The sequence below is a fragment of the Trematomus bernacchii genome, unplaced genomic scaffold (assembly GCF_902827165.1).
Source record: "Trematomus bernacchii unplaced genomic scaffold, fTreBer1.1, whole genome shotgun sequence".
Classification (NCBI taxonomy): Eukaryota; Metazoa; Chordata; class Actinopteri; order Perciformes; family Nototheniidae; genus Trematomus; species Trematomus bernacchii.
In genome coordinates this window covers 3753237-3773036 of record NW_022987714.1, presented here as the reverse complement: position 1 = coordinate 3773036, position 19800 = coordinate 3753237, and the positions used below count along the sequence as shown (strand labels likewise).

Genomic DNA, 19800 nt, shown 5'->3' with positions numbered 1-19800 from the left:
TCCTCTTGTCTCAGTGGGAGTTGTATGTGTTGGCAACTGTCTCCAGTGTTAGACTGCCCCCTGCTGTAGAGATGTAGTGACGCATGTGAGCAGATGCAACCGTTTTTTACTTTTAAGTTCAAAACGAAGAAGTCTTTGGTAAGAAAATATACATCTCCTCTAAATATTAAAATAAGCAAAATGTTTCATTAGCAACATTTAAGTGAAAGACACATGTGACAAAGGATGATCATGCCTAGCTCAGGCAGTGAATCAGCCAATAGGACTGCTTCATGCATACCTTGTCATTAAGTCATGCATATCTTAGATTTAATGTCAATACATCTTAACATACAACAGGAAAGCTTTATATACAAGATAATTAACCTGAAATTGTATCGCTATAAAAATATATGCAATGAGTTATTTTGTATAGGCATCCTAAATTGGTTACAGTATAAGAGATATTTAGAGCTGTCTTTGGAGGCCCTTTAACATGTAAAAAATAATATATATATATATATATATAATGGCAAACTCACAAATCGACGTTTCTGTTATCTTTAGAAATTATAAAATATCCTGTAATTGAATTTCTTAAGTTATATCATTCACAAGCAAATTAAACTTTTTTATTTATATGACGCCTTTGTCTTGATTTGCAATTTTGCACAATGTTATAACAATACAATTAAATACACTACAAAAAAACCCGACTAGTGTAGCACAGTAGGAGGATAAATCATTTGGGAGTCAATGTCGGACACTAAAGAATGCCTTTCATAAGAGCAAAATGTGACTCTTTATATGCACACAAATCTATCGTGTCTTTTTGTAACACACAGTATGATAATGCAATTTAGATAATTAAATCAGGTATATTGTCTTCGAGTCTGCCATCAAAAAATCAAACAGGCACATTTTCATTGTGTAACAAAGTTTATTACATATGTCCAAACATATGTACAGATCATTTCTCATGAAGAGTGGTTTTGTCACAAATATAAATTATTTAGACTTTCCTAAAGAACATATGATACAGAAACTGTAACTTTCTTAACGTGGAGAGGATGTGCTGGCTGTTCACTGTAACAGGTCGGCTAAGAGCCCTGGACAGACACACACACACACACACATCATACCTTTATATCTATGTTTTTTCCCTCAAATGATCAGCTCTTTTGGAAACCCCAGGATGCTTACCAGAATACATGGTCCCTTAACCAGTTCATTCAGAGCAATGTCCTTCAAATTAGACTGTAATACTACACCCCGCCTGTCGGGCCCCAGGACTGTTGATGAACAATATACAGTATGATAATACACACATAAATAAGGCACAAATGGAGAAGCGTAAAAAAAAAACATTGAGGGCCAGAGCAGGTTTGGCACGGATAAAGATTGACCAGAGGTAATACACATAATCAAATGCCATCAGCAACTTCCTGGTAACCCTTGAACAATCTAACAGCAACACCATTGCCAAACCATAGATAAAGAGAGAAGAGGTTTTATCAGAATATCATTTTCTGAATACTTACATACTGAGAGATGAATTAATGCAACTACACTGAAGTACCATTCTTAACTATCAGAATACTGAAAGGCAACAAATAAAGGATTGTTCTAAGTAATAGTGTTATGAGCCTTTGCACAAGTTGTGGTAATAAATACTGCTTCCATTTCACTGGGCCTACTAAGAGGGAAAGTGGTTAAAGTGAGCAAAGCAAGAGGATTGCCTTGATTTATATAACTACACGGTTACAGAAATAATGATTATTTGTACACATGAGCAATGTGAATTCTCTAAAATGATTTTGTAGAGTGTTTTATAGAGTAAACATACTGGCTTCATTGATCATTCAAATAACATGACAGGGCCGTGCCATTGCACCACCTGTTTAAAGTGGGGATTCAGTTCAGCTACATAAACGTAATGAAGGTGCAGATGAAAACACATTCGTTTGTATTGAAATATCCCAACGACATCATTTGCAAGTTTTAAAGCTTAACACAAAAATATATGTCCATGTCATGCCTCATCTGGGAATAATCCCATCCACCATTCAGAAAGGCTGAAGCCTTCAGGCACTTTTAGGATTGAGATCAGTCAGCAGTTCATGTATCCTAAATTCTTCTTAGAAAATAGTCCATGGGACTAAGCATCCAAAAGCACTGGTTTGAGTCACTTCATTTAAATAAAGATGCTTGAGAACGTTTTTCTTCATCTTGGAGACGACAGAAGGAAAGCATACTTCCTTCAGGGCATCATTCCCAGCCACAGTCATTTGGGGGAAAAGAGAGTTTTGCTGGTAAAAAGGGAACATGTTGATTCGCTTTCCAACTGTGAGCTTATGATTGGCAGGTCCAGACTTGTCCATCAGCAGCATGTTTGTGACCCTGGACAAAACAACCAGATCTGTCCTCGGTCAGCACTGGTGCACTTTTTATGTTTTCCTATTGTTCCAGGTAGGGTCTGCCGCTTCATTGGGCTCTGCAGGCCGCTCCGGGGAAGAGCGGGGGTCCTGCGGAGACTTCTGCGCCTGTGGGGAGCGAGGGTCCAGTGAGGGTTTGTCAGAGTGGAAGGGTCTGCTGTAGTGCTCGGAGCCAGGGGGACCGGCTGGCCTCCTGAAGTCCTGGAGAGGACCCTCCCTGCCCTGGTGGTGGTTAGGACGGAATTCATCAGGACGTCTTCTTTTGGGATCTGAATGCCTGAAACATAAATTATATAATTTTTAAAAACCAGTGGTATGACATTAAAAGTCCCTCAGTAGACACATTTTAAAGTGAGTAAAAAAATACTCTGCTTAGGATATTTTTTGGGAACAGCGAGTTGAACATTTCTGGACTTATCTCATTTGCGCAGGCTTCATTTGGTGTCACAAGAAAATGTAACAAAACATAAAATAACATAAAACATTAAAATGAATGAGTAACTCTCACCTGTCATAGTAGGGTCTCTGACCCCGGTGGTCCCGGTCGTTGCTGTACTGCTCATAGGGCCGTTTGCGAGGGGAGCTGCTGTTGCGGTAACCCCCTGAGCTGCTGCGGTACGAGTCTCCATGAGGACGTCGGTCTCCATAGTGATCCTTGTAGCGGTCATACTGATGATGTCGATCTCCCTGCCACGACTGGTTGCTGTTACTCGGGTAATTGTATTTACGGTCCCTCTGCCAGTCCCCTCGATCTGTAATAAAAGTGATATTCAACAAAGAAAATTCTGTCATGTATTAAGTAACTTCTATTAAAGGAATAGTCCTAACAATTTGAGAAACTTTTTTTTTTGGACACGGTTAGCTTAGCTTAGCTTAGCTTAGCCCAAAGACTTGAAACAGCTAGCCTGCCTCTTTCCAATGTAAATAAAATCTCCCTGCCAGCCGCGCTAAAGCTCATTAATGCTCACTTGCTCAGGGTTTTCTGGGCCAAGACCTAAAATATTTCAATCTGCACGTACCATCGTTGCCAAAGTGCCGCTTATTAGCAGAGTTGTACGGCTCTCTGTGGTGCCCGTGGGCTCCCGGCTGAGTGGAGTGAGATCCAGGTTTGGAGGACGACTGATTTCCTGTGGAGTCTCGACTGGAACCAGAGGGCTCGGGTCGGAAGTTTTTCCCCCTGCCTCCAGAATCCTCCTTTTTCTTCTGCTCCTTCTGGAAATGTCACAGGATATTTTCAGTGCTGTCCAAAACATCATGCCTACTTCGTAACACTTGATTAACCAGGAGTGTAAGATCTAGAAATAGGAAGCACTTGCCTCTTCCTCGTGTGAACGCTTCTTCAGTGCCATTTTGTAAAGCTTGTGAAGCTTCCTAGCACCAAACTCCGTAAACTTGGACACAAAAATCCAGAGGTTTCTGCAAAAAGGAACAAATAATCCTCAATGTTTAACAAGAAAGCATGTCATTCAATTCCAGAAGGGTAACATCTAACCCTCTTACCTCCGCCATATCTTGACATGTTCGGGGTCACTGTAGACTTTAAGGCACTCTGTGATTCGGTCTCCAATCTTCAGCAGGCATGTGCGAGTGTGCTGGAGCTGGTCCTGGTCAGACAGACCCTCATCTGGTTTATCCAGCTGCTTCAGGAACTTTTTCACCGGCCTCATGCGCTCCTTGCACTGTACATGTGCACAAATGGCAGGAATTAGTGTAATGCAATGTTCCCAGGTTACTTATCAAAGTCTACGGGTTTAATATTGGCACAGGAATTAAAGAAGAAACTCACAACACTGAAAGTCTCCTGGTCCAGTTCATCATCGTCCTTTCCTTCGATGGGAACGGGGTCAGACCCAGCTGTAATGTGAACCGGACCTTGATTCTTCTTCCCTTTGGCTGCTTTAGCCTGAGTTACAAAAAACACCAGACATGAAGACAACTAACCCACATCCACGTCAGATTTTGAATCGATTACTTACAGGATGAGCTAAAGTGCGTATCCCTATGATTTGCTATGGTCTTTAAGCTCCTTGCTGCATATTAATGCTACAATGAGATTCTGTTTTCCTTCTGTCCATGTTGATTAGAAACAGTTAGAGGAAAGCACACATGATAAGGTCATGAATACTTTGCTGAAATACCTTTTCTTTTTTGGGCTTGGCACCCTTTTTTTCTTTGTCCCCGTCCTTCTCCTTTTTAGGTGTTCCCTGTTTTTCTTTGTTCTCTTTGTTGTCCTTTTTCTTTTGTCTTTTCTTGGCGGGGGACTTCTCTGTTCCATCATCCTGCGCAAACACGAGGAAAGACAAAGCATGTTAAACAATATAACAACAGAATTCATACAACGACAGAGGACAAGGGTTTAGGTGGATCACATGTACCATTGCTTTGTTTATCTCAAATTAAAGCTGAAAAACACCTCTTTGCCGAAGTGGCAAGTCGGTAACTATCTCCGACAGTTGTAAGAATAGTGATTGAGCCTATGGCCCACTGATGTATGCATTACAATATGTATATATTCATATTGTGAATATTATAAAGTGTTTAGCAACCTTCCCTAAAAAATGCTATATTTAGCTTTATTATCAGAAGGTTTGCAGTTGTATTAGGTTTGCAGTTGTATTGGCCCTTAGTAAAAGCAAAAAATGGTTTCCACTCTCGTTCGCAACAAAAAGCACCAGCACTTAAAAAGGTAGAAATACAAAGCATAGCCACTTATTCAAGTAACATTGTTTAAGAAGGAGCAGAGCTACAAACACATGAACGGCAGGAAGTAGAAAAGCATTTCTCAGCCTGGACTCTACAGACGTGAAGGTGACACTGACCTTGACCTCGCCTTCCTCTGACGGGATGTCGGACAGGCGGGGGGAGGAGATGTCGTTGCCCTGCTCGTCCTTCAGAATCTTGTTCTCCTTTTTCACCCGAGGCTTCCTCTTCTTCACTTTGACCTTTGGAGGAAGAGGCGGTTAGAGCTGTGTGGGAGGTAGTTCAAAGGCAAACTTCAGAGGGTATGTATGAGTAACTCTGTGATTAATGGCAGCGTACCTCCTCCCCAGTTTTAGACTCTGAATTGTCTTGTTCTTTTTTCAGCAGCTTCAGAAGATACTCGGCTCTCGCCTGCAGCTGCTTGGCCTGAGGCTTCTTGCCTGGGTCGACTGGGAGAATCTGTGCCGAGGGAAGTGAAATGTTAGACTGACGAAAGGAGGTGCAGATTATGGTGATTAAGTGCAAATGAACATGAACAGAGAAGTATAGCCAAATCCTTAGATTTTTAAACCAGATACTGATTCAACAACTTTTATGCATGCCAGATTTGGTTCAAATTCAAAAGATAAATGTATTCTTTTGGGCCTAAATGTGTTCTTATATTTTTACATTTAGATGTTTTTCCTTTTTTTAAGGGTTAGAAATTAGACATTTGCCTTATCAGCGAGTTTAAGGTCAGGGTCCGTCTTGATCAGATCCCAGTTTCCAAAGCCGTGCTCATAGATGCCGAGCAGGAGCTGCACGTCATCTGGCAGATCCCAGTCTACATCAAAGTGGGCCACCTTGACCCTGCATGTCAGATTGAACCTGTGGGAAGAAGAGACATGTCAAATGTAATCTGCAACACAAATGTATCTCTCTAAATGTTATCCAATGCTACCCCTGAGCTCCTCCTTGTATCTTCAGTGGTCTCTTACTGGTTTCTCTCGGCAGGGTTTGAGGGCACCACTTTGTGCAGGGGCTCAAACTCTTCCTCGTGCTGGATGATGGTCTTGGCGTTGACCTGCACTCCCGAGATCTTGATGTTGATTCCTCGCCGTTTCCCAGGACCTTTGGCTGGAAAAGGAACAACATGTTTTATCTTTGAGCCTGGAGCAGAGCTATGACCTCAAATAACTCGAAACAGGTAAACCGACATACCTTCCACTGGGTTTTCTTTAAGGTGTTCCTCATGCTCCTGCACTGCAGTCACACAACTAGTATGGATGAGTTCACCGAGCCTCTTCAGGTCTGCTAAGGATTTGTCGACCAGCTCAGAGTCCCTTGCGATGGCCTCCAGTCTGGATTCAGAAAGAGGCACTTCATTGTTTAAGTATGAGCAATCAGGCTGTTTCTCAAACCAAGCAATCAAATGATGTAGCCTTGCATTTATCAAAATCATTTAACAATGCTTACCTTTCAAGCGGTGATCCGAATTTCTTGTAAGCCTTAATGAACCTGTCAATAAAAGTATATTTTAATTCCGTGCATGTAACTCCACCGATACAAAGAAATAATACATGCTTACTAAACTCTTTACCTGCGGATCTCTGCATCAGTGAAACCCTCCACGTTGTTTTTGCGAGCTCTGGGTCGGCCTCTCCTCTTTGGCTTCTTGTCGTCATCGCTATCGTCAGTCTCACTCTCGGAGCCTGAGGAGCGGTTCTTCAGCTTGGAGCCGACGTCACTGTCACTGTCATTGGCCTGAGCCTGAATGTGAAGAGAGAAACACATTATGACCCCGATTCAACCAAGCTGCTGGAAGATAGAATCAAATCATTTAAAGAGGAACAATATGTTATTCCTTCTTCTTACCCTCTTGTTAGAGCTCCTGCTCCTGGGCAGCATGAAGATGTCATCCATCTCTCGCTGCTTCTCCTCTTCCTCAATTTTGCGTCGCTGCTCTTCAGGGATGATATCGTCCCATTCCCGCCCCGGCTTCTCCAGCGGCTCTGGAGCGGCCTCTTCCATGCTGGAGAAATTGGCAACCTGCAGAGACGGCAAAGGAACAAATTAGAAGTTGAAAGAGAGGAACATTGGGACAGACCTGACATTGAAATGATTTCTTTAAATGACTGTAACAGTTACCTTAAACTGAGATAGAAGTTCATCCGTAGCACTGGAGCCTTGGTCACTTTCTCTCGTTTCTGCCAATCTCAGGATCTCATCAATATCCATTTCCTACAGAAAGAAATGCATTCTAGATTAACTTTATCAATATGTAAAAAGTCCTTTGAATGCATTCATTCATTTGGTAACTTGAATACCTGTGGTTCAGACTCCTCTCCTTCGGCCTCTTTGAAAAGCTCCCCTGCACCAAACTTGAGGATGGCAGTCAGTTCTTCTTTGTTGAATGGATTTGAACTGTTAAAAACAAAAGGCAGCGACGTTAACACACAAAGAGCTGTAGAATCTAAATATTTAACAAGGTGATTTCTGACATCTTACTTTGTGGTCCCAGAGTTGCTGTCCAGTACAGTTCGACCAGTAGTGTCCATCCTCTGAATGACGAGATGGTCCAAAACCATCTTTTTCTTTGCCCTCTCGATGATGTCCTCCTCCACTGTGCCTTTGGTGACCAGTCGATAAATATTGACCTATGAAAAGCAAGGATTTTGTTTTATTACTTACTACACATTTAAATTCTGTATCTACAGTGAAAGCGGACACTTTGAGTCATGCATTACCTGTTTCTTTTGTCCGATCCTGTGAGCCCTAGCTTGAGCCTGCAGGTCGTTCTGAGGGTTCCAGTCAGAGTCAAAGATCACTACGGTGTCTGCCGAGGCCAAGTTTATCCCCAAACCTCCAGCTCTGGTGGACAGCAGGAAGCAGAAGTCCTGGAAAACAAATATAATTGTTAATACACATCTCCTAGAGCAATAATGCTCAACACACATCAATGTATTGTGAATAATAAGAGTAAAATGGGAAAAAGACTAATCCAATCTACTTCAACCTCAAACTTTCTTTTCCAGTACTCATGTATAAACCTTTTCTTTTACACCATTTATAAATTAAAAACACAAGCAAAACAAAGTACTGTATGTTTGTTTAAAGCATAATCACAATAAGATAAGCCCGTTGTTGAGATATTATACATGCATACAAATACACATATAACTTTAATAATAACATTCTGTATCAACACATTATTATTATTACACATACCTCTGAGCCTTCTGCATTAAAGTGATCAAGTGCTTGCTTTCGGATTTCCCCCTTTATAGAACCATCCAGCCGCTGAAGAGGATAGAAAATAAACATTTGAGATTTCCCGCACAGCTATCTGCTGTTACCTTGGCATCAGTAAGCTTAACAGGTAACATGCCATGACCCGGTCTATATGCTCAGACTGATCACAGAACAGTTCACGCTGAAGACCAAGTCAGCAAAAACAACCCGAGTGGAGTGACTTGCAGGAGTTGGACTGATCTTCAGCAGAAAATAACTTGTTGATATAAATAACCACATGATCTCTCAGCTTGGCACAGCATGTGTGCATCAACACTGACATCTGATCCTTATTCAAGTCCAACCCTACAACACAAACACTGAAAAAGCCCCCTGCACTGTAAACACTGATAAACACAACAATCAAAAATGATCTTTCAGTCTAGACACAGCTTCTGGAGAAACTGGTGGTGCAGGTGTTTAAACTTTCTTGTAGAAAACCTTAATGGAACCTGATGGAAATATAAACATAACACACTAAATGTAATAGTATAAATTGGCATTTTTCTGCTAATTATAATGAAAGGGGTAATCAATGTTCCAACATGCACTTCATTTCACCAGAAAAAAACAACTGGGATTTGAATCAGTGAACACCTAACAAGCAGAGAGTTGTGCTCATGTAGGTTTCAACATGATACAGTAGCCCTTCCTCAGATGGAGTAAGAACAAACTCATATTAAGTGGAATTAGTCTCCCTATGTTGATAGCATCACTCAGAACGACTACAGTACCATACAATTGACATGGATTATTCCCTGACAGCATCTTGTTCTGTATACGAACTCCCTGATAAATGTTACCTGGAATGGGTAGCGATTCTTGGCGAGGTATTCAGCCAGAATGTCCAACATCCTGACCATCTGAGAGAAGATCAGGACTCTGTTTCCTCTTTCTCTGAGTCGGGTCAGCAGCTTGTCCAGCAGCACCAGCTTCCCGCTGCCCCTCACTACACTCTGTAGAGATACAAAGTGAGAGTCATTAATAATTAGGCAGCGTTGAGCATTCTTTTGGGACTATGTCGTTTTCATCTTGGTTACGTCACAACTCGTTTCTTTAGTGGAGCAGAGATGCCCTGAGGTGTTGCTGGGAGCTAAAGGAGACTTACCTGCATGTGTTCCTTTTGTGTTTCATTTTCTATTTCCTCCGGCTGTTTTATGAGAAAACTATGGTTGCAGCACTTTTTAAGCTCCATAACTATGTTCAGGAAGCCGGAGGAGCTGCCTCGGGGGCCTTTGTAAAGGGCTCTGTAATTCCTCGTTAAAATCCACCTGGAAATATTGAGGAAAAAGTGAAGTTAATGGGGAGAGACATGCAGCTTCTTGTACAAGATGTTTGCGAAGATGGATGTTGTAAAAGTTACAAAAGACAGAAATGAATTCATACTTGTAGTATTGTTTCTGCTGTGCAGTCATGTCCACGCGGAGGATCTGTTCCACCTTGGCGGGGAGAGATTTTTCCACGTCTTTCTTAACACGTCGCAGAAGGAAGGGCTCGAGGACTTTGTGAAGACTCTGATAACCGTTATCAGTTCCTTTCCCGTGCGCATCGTCAAAATCCTCCCAGGAAGCAAACCTGTTGTGCACGACATAGATAACAAACGTCACTCATCCCCGGCTGGAACTCAAACCCGATGCCGTTCCCCTGCATTTCTCCAGTATCATGTTAAAGGTCTAAGCCAGGACGTACTTGTCAGGCATGAGAAAGTGCAACAGGGACCAGAGCTCTTTGAGGGAGTTCTGCAGCGGAGTGCCGGTGATGAGGAGCCTGTGGTTGGACCTGAACTCCATTAATGTTTTGTACAGCAGGGAGTCGTCATTCTTCAGCCTGTGTGCTTCATCCACACCCATGAATGCCCAGTTGATGTTCCCCAGGACCCCCTAGAGGGAAAAGTCACCAAAGTGATGAATTCTTGTCCTTCACAAACATACTGCACGACAAATATATCAACACAAAATGCAAATACTGATCCCTGCACCCACCTTGTCTTTAAGTACAATCTCATAAGTGGTTAATAGTGCATTGAACCGGATTCTTTTCGTTTGGTGGTTCACCCACTCGTAGTCACGAATCTACATTAAAAGGAGCAGAGACAACGTAAGATAATGTAATCAACTTTTAAGATTCCAGCAGATTGTGAGAGAATCAGAATTCAACACACCGATTTCCTGCTCATGACATCCCCGAGGTAGACCACCACGTTCATGTCCGGGGCCCAGGTTTCAAACTCTCTCTGCCAGGAGGAGAGCGTGGACAGAGGCACCACCACGATGAAGGGTCCGTACAGCTGGTGCTGATGGAACAGGTACGACAGGAAGGAGATGGTCTGGATGGTCTTTCCAAGCCCCATCTCATCTGCCAGGATAACGCTGTTGCACCTGAGGACGCAGAATAAGAAAATAGGCATGGTTTTTAAGAAGAAGCCAATTTTTCAAATAAGATTTAACTACCTGCCATTATTACACAAGTTATGATTCTTATTTACACAGTACCTGCACCAGGAATGAGCTAACCAGTTCAACCCATCCAGCTGATAATCTCTCAGCTGAAGGTTTTCATCTCCAATGTACGATGGTTGTTTCTTCAGAGCAGAAAACCTCGGTCTTTGCTTTAACACCTGAAGTGATAATAACAAACACAGTTCTTTGATTAGGATGAGAGAATTGAATAATATCAGGAAAAGGGAAGTGTTCAAGACGAATACGAATAAAACCATTTTGGGTGGTTTGACTCTTACCTTGCAGTCTTTCGATGGGACGGTTTTACTGGAGTTTCGGCTCAGGAAGCTGTCGATGCAGTGCTGAAACTTCTTACCAACCAAAGCTCCATCTTCCCAGCTGCACTCTGAATAGGGCAAACCCATCCACTTACAGAGGTACTCTGGCTCATCGGAGGACGGATTCTTGTGACTATGAGCTGTTGAACAAAGCAGACAAATGATTAGAAAAAGAGAACTTCAACAAATAAATAAAAGATAGAATTGTATACCAGAGGGGAACATTTAAAAGCGTAGCCAACTTAATGTAACGGTGAAGAAAAGTAAAGAATTAAAAAAGGGGACTTACAGGGGAAGTCCACAGATCCTGGTGTCTTTGCTGTTTTTGTTGCTGTTAATAGAACAAAATGTATTTTAGTAAGTGCAACAAATAGATTATCTGGAGCACTACCAGACAAAGGCAATTACATTTGATACTGAGTTCTTACCAATAATACGCTCCACAAACTGAAACTGCTTGTTCAGGTCGGATATGAGCTCCTGTTGGCAGTTATGAAACTCTATATCCTCAGGGGACGCCCTCCTCATCCTACAAACAAGAAAAGAGTTCAAAGTTAAAATTCTCGAAAGATGGTTCTGCAAACAAAAACAAACAAGTGTAACATAAAGAGAAAATCCTAACCATGAAGAGAGCTCGTCATGTTTCCTCTTGAAGTTGTCTAGTTTCTTAAGTCCCTTGACCTTTTGCTGTATCATAGTGTCCATGCTCTCCCATGTGTTGTGGATGTAGGACCAGCCCTTCCACTTGATCAGATAGTGAGTCTCCCCCTCATCCTTCTCGGGGTCAAAGCCTCCATTTGGGTCCCCGTTCTCCTCCACAGAATACATTGTAGTGGTGGCACCAGTGGCTAGAAAAAAGAACAACAACTTTACTATAGTGTGCATTGGGCGAAGAGTAATTCAATCACAAACAACATGGTTTAAATAATAGTTAAAGAAGATTGAAAATGCATCACCTGCTTTTTTGCCTGTCCTGGTGTCCATCACTTTCTCAATGGTCTCACTGTCATCATCCAGCTGCTCCTCACAAGCGTCCCCTGTCATCTCGATCAGGTCATCAGAGTCTGTTTCAAAGTCATGTTGGTCCTCTTTATAACTGTAATAAAACAGAACAGGGGGTAAGGACAAGTGGAAAATGTTATGCTGGAAGATTCAACTTAATGTCCCTGTTGAACACATTCGTGCCCAAACACTACATTTTCTATAAATAGTCTTGAAATGGGCACCAATGTAAATTAGGTCAAAGTCAGATTGTTTGTGGGTTCATTTTATAATTGTTATCTTTTAATGAATTCATATAAATATGAATGACTTTATACTGCTTCTTTTAGTTTCTAAGAGTTATTATCATACGATATTTAGTCTTTGGGCATAAGGGGACTTGAAATGACTGATAAAAGACAGTATGTGCCAAAAGACTATACAGTATATAGTATAAATGTAGACTATATATAATTAAGTATAATAGAAAAGCTCCTTTTTCAGCTAGAAAGTTAGAAACTGATATTAAAAAATTATCTTCTTTTAACTTCCATCCAAAGCATGATATGACATTCAAAATAAAAGTAGCTGGCACACATGAGCAAATAATTAAATGCAAGAGGACCCGATATCTAAATCTCTGAGAACATTCACCTCTTCACTTTGGTTGCAGTCCTTCCTCGAGTTTGTCTCTTTGGAGTGCCGTCCTCATCGTCTTCATCATCGTCGTCGTCATCGTCTTCATCATCGTCGTCATCTTCAGCAGACGAGTCCTGTTTCCTGGACTTCTTGCCTTTTTGAGACAGCTGCTTTTTGGCTGTTGATGATTTGGTCTGAGGTCTGTAAAAACACAAAGCACCGAAGCCCTTAGAGATAAGGATCCAAACTCCTGGACCATTTGTCAGATAATTTAGTCTCTATTGGTTGACAAACTGCAGCCAACAGTAGGGGGCCACATTACTTTGAAATCAAAAGAATATTTATTTCATGTCTTATGATATTACAACATTTACATTTACATTTTTTAGAACATCTGGCTACAGCTTTAAGGTTTGTACGTGACACAAAGTAAAAAGGGGGAAATGAAAATGTCTCACACAATATGGAATGAATTGGAGATGAGCAGTGGGTAGCTGTCTGATGGCCAGGCCTCGCTAAGCTCTTACCTTCTAGCAGGAAGTCGTCTGGATCTAACTTTTTTCTCTTCCTGCTCACTGTCTGAACTCTCCGTAGCTTCCTCCTCCTCGTCTTCATCATTAGAGTCATCATCTTTCCAGATATTTCTTACAACAAAGAAATGCCACAAGTTCACCCTCAAGGCCCATCACTTCTATTACCAAATTTGAATTTCATAATTTTGGCTACAGGGTGTTCACCCAAACCCAATTTGATCAGGGATAAGCTGAACATAGAAATTTGATTTAAATGTAGAACCTCTGCCGTCTGTCTGAAACTAACTGAGCGCATGGAGAACAAGCAGATACCCATTTACAGACAAGTTTGATAAGATGATAATAGGAAGCACAATGTGAGCACAGACTGACAACACGATGACAAACACAGGCATGAATTGTGAAAAATTGCTGATCAAGTGTTAAATAACAAAAATATTTGAAAGACTTTCAATAATTGAAAGCATATAGTGCTATACTAACAAATAAATGTAAAATAAATATAATAATGATAAACCACAAAACTAAAGATGTTTGCAGTCTTTTAACTTACTCTTTTTTCTTGGTTCTGGGTGTTTTCCTTTTGGGACTCTCACTCTCTGAGCCGCTGCTACCCTGTAAATACAGTCAGCAAGGCAGGTGTATATTTCAGTGAGAGCTGTTTCCAAATGAAATGTAACAGCACTTCTTTAAATGTCCACTAGGTAGCACAAGTGGCTTGATGTTGATGCCAAAAGAAAAGAATGTGTGGACCACACATTAACGTATATTATTGTTGTTGTTTTGTTTCATTTTTCATGCTTCTGCTTACCCCAGCTCCAATGTTTAAACGAGCCGGCTCCTGTCTACTGCGGTTTGACCTCCTGACCCCGTACACATCTGGATGTTCTTCCCACATCTGTAGAGAGATCGACTGCTATCAGAATTGTGATTTTCTGTATCACTACGCTAAGATAAGGTGTCCATATTCCATTCTGCACTGCTATCTGGCTGAAAATCTACATTATTTTCACTGTGTGATTATTGTCTGAATTTAAATTTTGTTCAATAAATTATAATTGGTTAAAGACCGTGGCCCAGTCAACTAAGAAAATTCTAAAGTATACAGTTTTCAACTTATAAAACAGAACAGCTGTAAATATTCACAATTGAAAAGCTATACCTATAGGGATCTTCTTGGCATTTATGAAAAAATAACATGGAAGAGTTATCAATTGTCAAAATAAGTGCTGGCAACTGATAGTGTCCCTTATAGATTATTATACTCTATACCAATTGTAACATTGTTTTTAGTAATACAAATGTACATACTTTATACTTTCTGGACAAACAGTTCCAGATATTTGTGCTGCTGAGGATCAATCAATACTGCAGCATTGAAAGACCACATTTGTTTTCATTAACAATTAAGCTTATTTTGGTTTTCCTAGACATTTGTTGCCACTTACTACTGCTCTTAACTAGCTGAGCAGTGCCTCAATTGGCTTTGCACTGCATTATCGTACGTGTGTACATCAACGCAGCACAAATGTTCTAGTATGCTTACTTACTATTTTGAGCATACTTTGTCAGTTTTACAATGTGAACTTAATCTGTTTAGATTAAGATGCAGTCTAGAACTGGGAGACAGAATTCTACAATGGATACAAAAATGATAACGTATATCTCGAGCTACATCTAGATCCTTTCTGCATTTTAGACCATCATAATCACATTAAGATTGAAGGCAGGATTACACAAGGTGACCCAATTTGCAGTATAAATTGAGTCCCCTTTGCCCGCTTTAGAAACAGTAAGAGGACTTAGGTACCTCTCTAAAGTTCAGTGACCTTTACCTTCTTTACGTCAGCCAGGCGCTCCTTCTTTTTAACTGGCTTATCTTTTGCTTCTTCTGTGGTTCGCTGTGATTTGGACCCTGCAGACTCGCTCCCTGACTCTGAGTGACTCTCAGACTCTGAGGAGCTGTTTGACTCGGAGTTGTGGGATTTCCTCTGCTCACTGCCATGCTCGCTCTCTGACCGACTCCCCGACTCGGACGCAGAGCGGTTGGATTCTCCGGAGGCTGAATTGCTACAGGAACAAGAACATGTTCATTCTTTCCATCTTGCACTGTTGACCTTTTTATTTTTACATAATTCTGTACAACCAACAACAACATGTGAAATATACAAGTAAAGTGGTGGCAGACACTTAAGTGTTTTAAAATTCAAACTCAAAATCCACACACCATCACTAAGACATGGAGAACCTGGAGGAAACAGAAACCTAATTACATCCCCCAGCATGTTCCTTCAGCTAACAGTCTTATAATAACCTCATTCTCTCTAAAGCACACAAATCCTCTTAGTCATTTTGTAAAGCTTTTGAGGTGCCATCATCGCTGAAAGAACAAACTTAAACTAAGCTTAACTGTATATTAACAAGGCATCGCTTATTTAAATGGGTAGTATTCAAATATGTCTTCTCTGCTAACATACAATTTTATAAAATAATCAAGTGGAGTTTAAAAGAAAAGATCACACAAAAAACAGCCCAAGGCCCAGGACATTTCCTCAAAATACTTGTAACATCTTTTTAGAGGAATTAAGACTTTTTTGCAAATGGTTCATAAAAAGGTTAGCTTAAAGATCCTGAAAATGAAGCAGTGTCCTAAAATTTGACCCCTCATTACAGCTATGGTGATTTTTGTTATTCTCATATTTTTTCATTTAAATGATCCTAAGGGAAATAAGGTTTTTCACAATAAACAAATAAAATAATATATATATTATAGACAAAAAAACAATTTGAGTGATAGAAAAGTGTATTAAAACAAGAAAAAACATTCTCCATAATGTTATGACCAATCACATCTATTTTTGGCTAGAAAATGTCTGGGTTTCTCTGCATGAAGTACCTCGTCTGGGCACAAGGGGTCACAGCACTCATTAAAATAAATCTGTGTGAATCTCTGCCTTACATGGATTTCTTAAGAAAGAAATATGTGTGTGTCTTCCAAAGAATACAAATAATATACAGGATTAATGCTCGTTTCTTTCAAATATTATAGGAGCTTATTTCTTCTTTCATCTATTGGGCGTGTGTTTTCTCTCCAAGAACCAAACACGTTTTTATTTGTATTTCCTTACTGTGTAAAGAAATGAACCGTCTGTATCCTGACATTTATAGAACTAGCTTAAAACTGTAGGACATGATGAATTCATTTGTTGGAACTAACCTACTTATATCTAAATTGTGTAAATATTAATAATAAGACTGAATGTCAAAGCCTGCACCACGAGCAGCCTCATGACCAAACTCGGAAGTGCATGGCTCCTTCCGCTTTAAGTGAGGTCAAACGTGGGCGGGACTTGGACATATTCTCGAATTCTCATTGGCTGTCGCGTTGCTAGGTACATTTTTAGCCTATCACAGCGCAGTGTGCAGACTTTCCAATGTCAGAACTCTTCCTGTTCCTCCTCCATGTAGTTCTGAGCTGAGTTTTAATACAGATAAGTGAGCAAGCTGGGCACACAAAGCAAGGGCCATTTTGTTACTCGGGAGAGAATTTATATGGTACTGTAAGGTGCATCGAGTCCCTAGATTTTTCTGTTGCTCTTTCTGATGCTGTGCATGCCCATAATGCTCATCTACCAGTATAAAAAAAAGTTATGCTGTCATCAGAAACAGAGGTAATATTTCACACACAGCTGAAAATACTAAAATGGCTGCCACAAGATCACACAGAAGACTACAAGTGTGATGTAACCTGCTGCAGTGTAAAGTCAGTAAAATGCTATGAGGGTGATTACCTGCATTAAGCATCCAAATGTCTGTGTCTTTATCTAAAAACACAACAGTATATAGTTCACAGGCTGCATTGTTTTGTTGGTAAACATGGCAGCATTTTGTTGGGCAACAGCATTTATGCAATATTACAAAATAAAAAATATAGGCTAGCCACTTGTGCTGTTTCTGCAACCCTGCATTGTTCTGACACCATGCAAATGCAGCTGATATTAGTTTTAAAAAACATCTTTATTGATGATATAGTCGTTTCCAATGGATTTGATATTTGAAGTTTCAGATACCTGAGATACCTAAAAACACTTGCAAAAATATTGACCATCATACCAAAAAAAAAAGGAAAAACAAAAAACAGCAATCAATACTATATATATATATATATATATATGTATCATATTTCAGTGTCACGACTCCTGGCCTTTATACACAATTGAAAAGAACATTGTTTTTCATTAACATCACAAGCATCAAAACATGTTCAAGACATAATTATGTTTAACTAACACCATCAAGATCCAAATTTCCAATATTAATACAAAAAGGGCATTTCAAACTTCATTGTATGTGAAAGGGGCTCATCTATGAATAAAATGTTTTGCTTGACAAATGAAAGCAAGCATTCAATTGTTTATTATAATAAAAACAAACATTAGGCTATGTGTTACTAGATTCCTGAAACTGAAACTCTCTAGGCACCCAAAACAAAAGTAAAAATAACCTTTCCTGAAAACAATTTTAAAGTTGGGGCTGACATAGTCATTATACAAGTATTTTAAAGTGTTGCTATTCTCAAAATAAAATGATTAACAAGGCATTAAAATATTTTGGATGAAGGGCTTGAATGAGGAGAAATATGCATAATAATTTGGTAAAAACTGTAAATATAGGTAAAGATAAAAGATTACAGATTCATATAAAAGTGTAAATTAAAGCCCATCTTGACCTGATTTAAGTCATAAGACAAATAGCAAAGTATGTTATTAATAACTCTTCTAAAACCAACAAAAGTAACATCAAAGCAATGCATTGTTTCTTCAATAAATAAGAAAACAAGCAACAACGTTGATTAAATGGTGCAATGCAGTACCAAGTAGTTAGACAAGGTCATTACAATAAAGCGACAGGGCAAACATATGTGACAAATCATTAGCAACATAATACAGAACAAATGAGTTTTCCTGTGGTCTAACACAAACATATCTTGTGGGCAGTTATGTCCAAACACAGGCCTGAAACCTCGGTATAGAGTGAAAGAAATGCAAGGAAAATCAGGGTGTGGCTATTAAACAATAGCAAGGTCATTCATGACAGTGGTGCAGTTCATTAAAACCATGTCACAAATGTATACACAGGTGATCAACCATGCTTGACAAGGTAAACAATCACAAAACATATGAAAAGGGTAAAAAAGAAAGTAAAAGGTCATACCTTGATGCATTGCTTTGAGTCGATCGCTCATCCTCTTGTTTTTTACTTTTAGTCTTCATCATGGTAGTATCCTGAAAGTCTTTGAAAGGTATTTTGTCCTGGTATTTACTGTCAAAAAGTTAGAGGAAGCATGAGCTATCATGCAAGTCCCACAAGATTGCCTTTGCTCGGGTGGCAGTTAAAACCCAGGCGACGCGACACGAGTTGAGAAAAAGGGCATTAAATCGAAAGGAAGTATCATTATATACATCGCTTCATTAAAATATATCCAAGGAAAAATTGACAGGTGTTTCTAGAATATGATAAATATCCAACGTATTTCGTTCAGTAAAGTCCACGGAACAAGCCGCATGCAATTAATTGCAACTGCGTCATCACATGAAAGGATAGAAAAATAAGATTTAAGGATGAGAAAATCAGTCAATTATGCACTTCACAATGTAAACAGACCAATTCAATGTGAAGAAAGGTAGTAACCTATAAATTAACTATTAGGTCGACGTTCGCTCTATCACAAGCAATTATCCGATTCGAATAACAAACTATAAAAATAATAACTTAACAATAAATTGCAAAAAAGAGCATTGTTTTGAAAAGCTTTAAGGCCTTTAAAGTATGCATCTGCTGTCAGAGTCAGAGCGACAGAGGCGAGCAGCTCACAAAAAAATGGAGGAGCGCCATGGCTGCCAGAGCCCAGTGTGGAAAACAACGACAAGCACTCCCTCTGCACAAACGGCTCGAACGACTCGAAAAAACAGCCCGAAAACCACTCAAAACGTCTTAATTCCCGTTAAAACACCGATCGTACTAACATTGCGCTTAATATAAACCAAAATTAGACTGTTTCGGTCGAAAAACGAGTAAGAGAAACGGTCTGACGAAAGCCCATGGCACCCTTCCCAAGGCTCAGCCGCCATCTAGAGCTCCTTCCTAGCTCTGAACGCTTTGCCTTTGATTGACGTTATTTCCATTTACCCCACACTCAGGTGATGTGAAGTCCCACCCCTTTTATTATGTTTAAATGTTGTTTTATATAAACTTATATTTACTTTCAGCCCCAGACTTGAAGTTGAGACCTTTACTTCTCACTTCATGAAATAGTAAGAATACTAAGAGGCTTTAAAAAGTATATAATTATTGTTGCACCAATTGCATCACTTCCTGCACAGACAGGAAGAAGAACAACCAGAAGCCATTTTAGAAAGCCTTTGGAAACCATTTCTGCTCAGACCAAAACCTTTTTTAGTTGCATTGTACCTTACAAAAAGTATGT

The 19800-nt window shown here is 39.9% G+C and overlaps 1 protein-coding gene across 1 annotated transcript; it reads right to left on the bottom strand.

Annotated features, from left to right (window-relative positions):
- Window positions 1-899: 899 nt before the first annotated feature.
- Window positions 900-19590, bottom strand: chd2 (chromodomain helicase DNA binding protein 2). Its single transcript, XM_034142131.1, has 38 exons — window positions 18528-19590; window positions 15149-15383; window positions 14125-14211; window positions 13867-13928; window positions 13308-13424; window positions 12796-12981; window positions 12117-12256; window positions 11783-12008; window positions 11589-11689; window positions 11450-11491; window positions 11122-11300; window positions 10877-11001; window positions 10546-10762; window positions 10367-10456; window positions 10074-10264; window positions 9771-9959; window positions 9493-9655; window positions 9188-9340; window positions 8322-8393; window positions 7841-7990; window positions 7602-7750; window positions 7421-7517; window positions 7242-7334; window positions 6969-7142; window positions 6694-6863; window positions 6570-6611; window positions 6315-6454; window positions 6092-6230; window positions 5831-5981; window positions 5454-5573; window positions 5234-5356; window positions 4553-4693; window positions 4201-4317; window positions 3915-4093; window positions 3731-3830; window positions 3434-3626; window positions 2923-3166; window positions 900-2691 (listed from the first exon to the last, which is right to left on the bottom strand). The coding sequence occupies exons 1-38, from the start codon at window positions 18587-18589 to the stop codon at window positions 2427-2429; spliced, it is 5424 nt and encodes a 1807-aa protein (XP_033998022.1). The 5' UTR covers window positions 18590-19590; the 3' UTR covers window positions 900-2426.
- Window positions 19591-19800: the final 210 nt, after the last annotated feature.

Coding starts and splice junctions, on each gene's coding strand:
- chd2 (XM_034142131.1), bottom strand. CDS start 18,589: ATGATGAAGACTAAAAGTAAAAAACAAGAGGATGAGCGATCGACTCAA. Junction 9,960..10,073: donor CACTTTCTCATGCCTGACAA/GTACGTCCTGGC, acceptor CGTGCACAACAG/GTTTGCTTCCTGGGAGGATT. Junction 7,335..7,420: donor GAGAGGAGTCTGAACCACAG/GTATTCAAGTTA, acceptor TTCTTTCTGTAG/GAAATGGATATTGATGAGAT.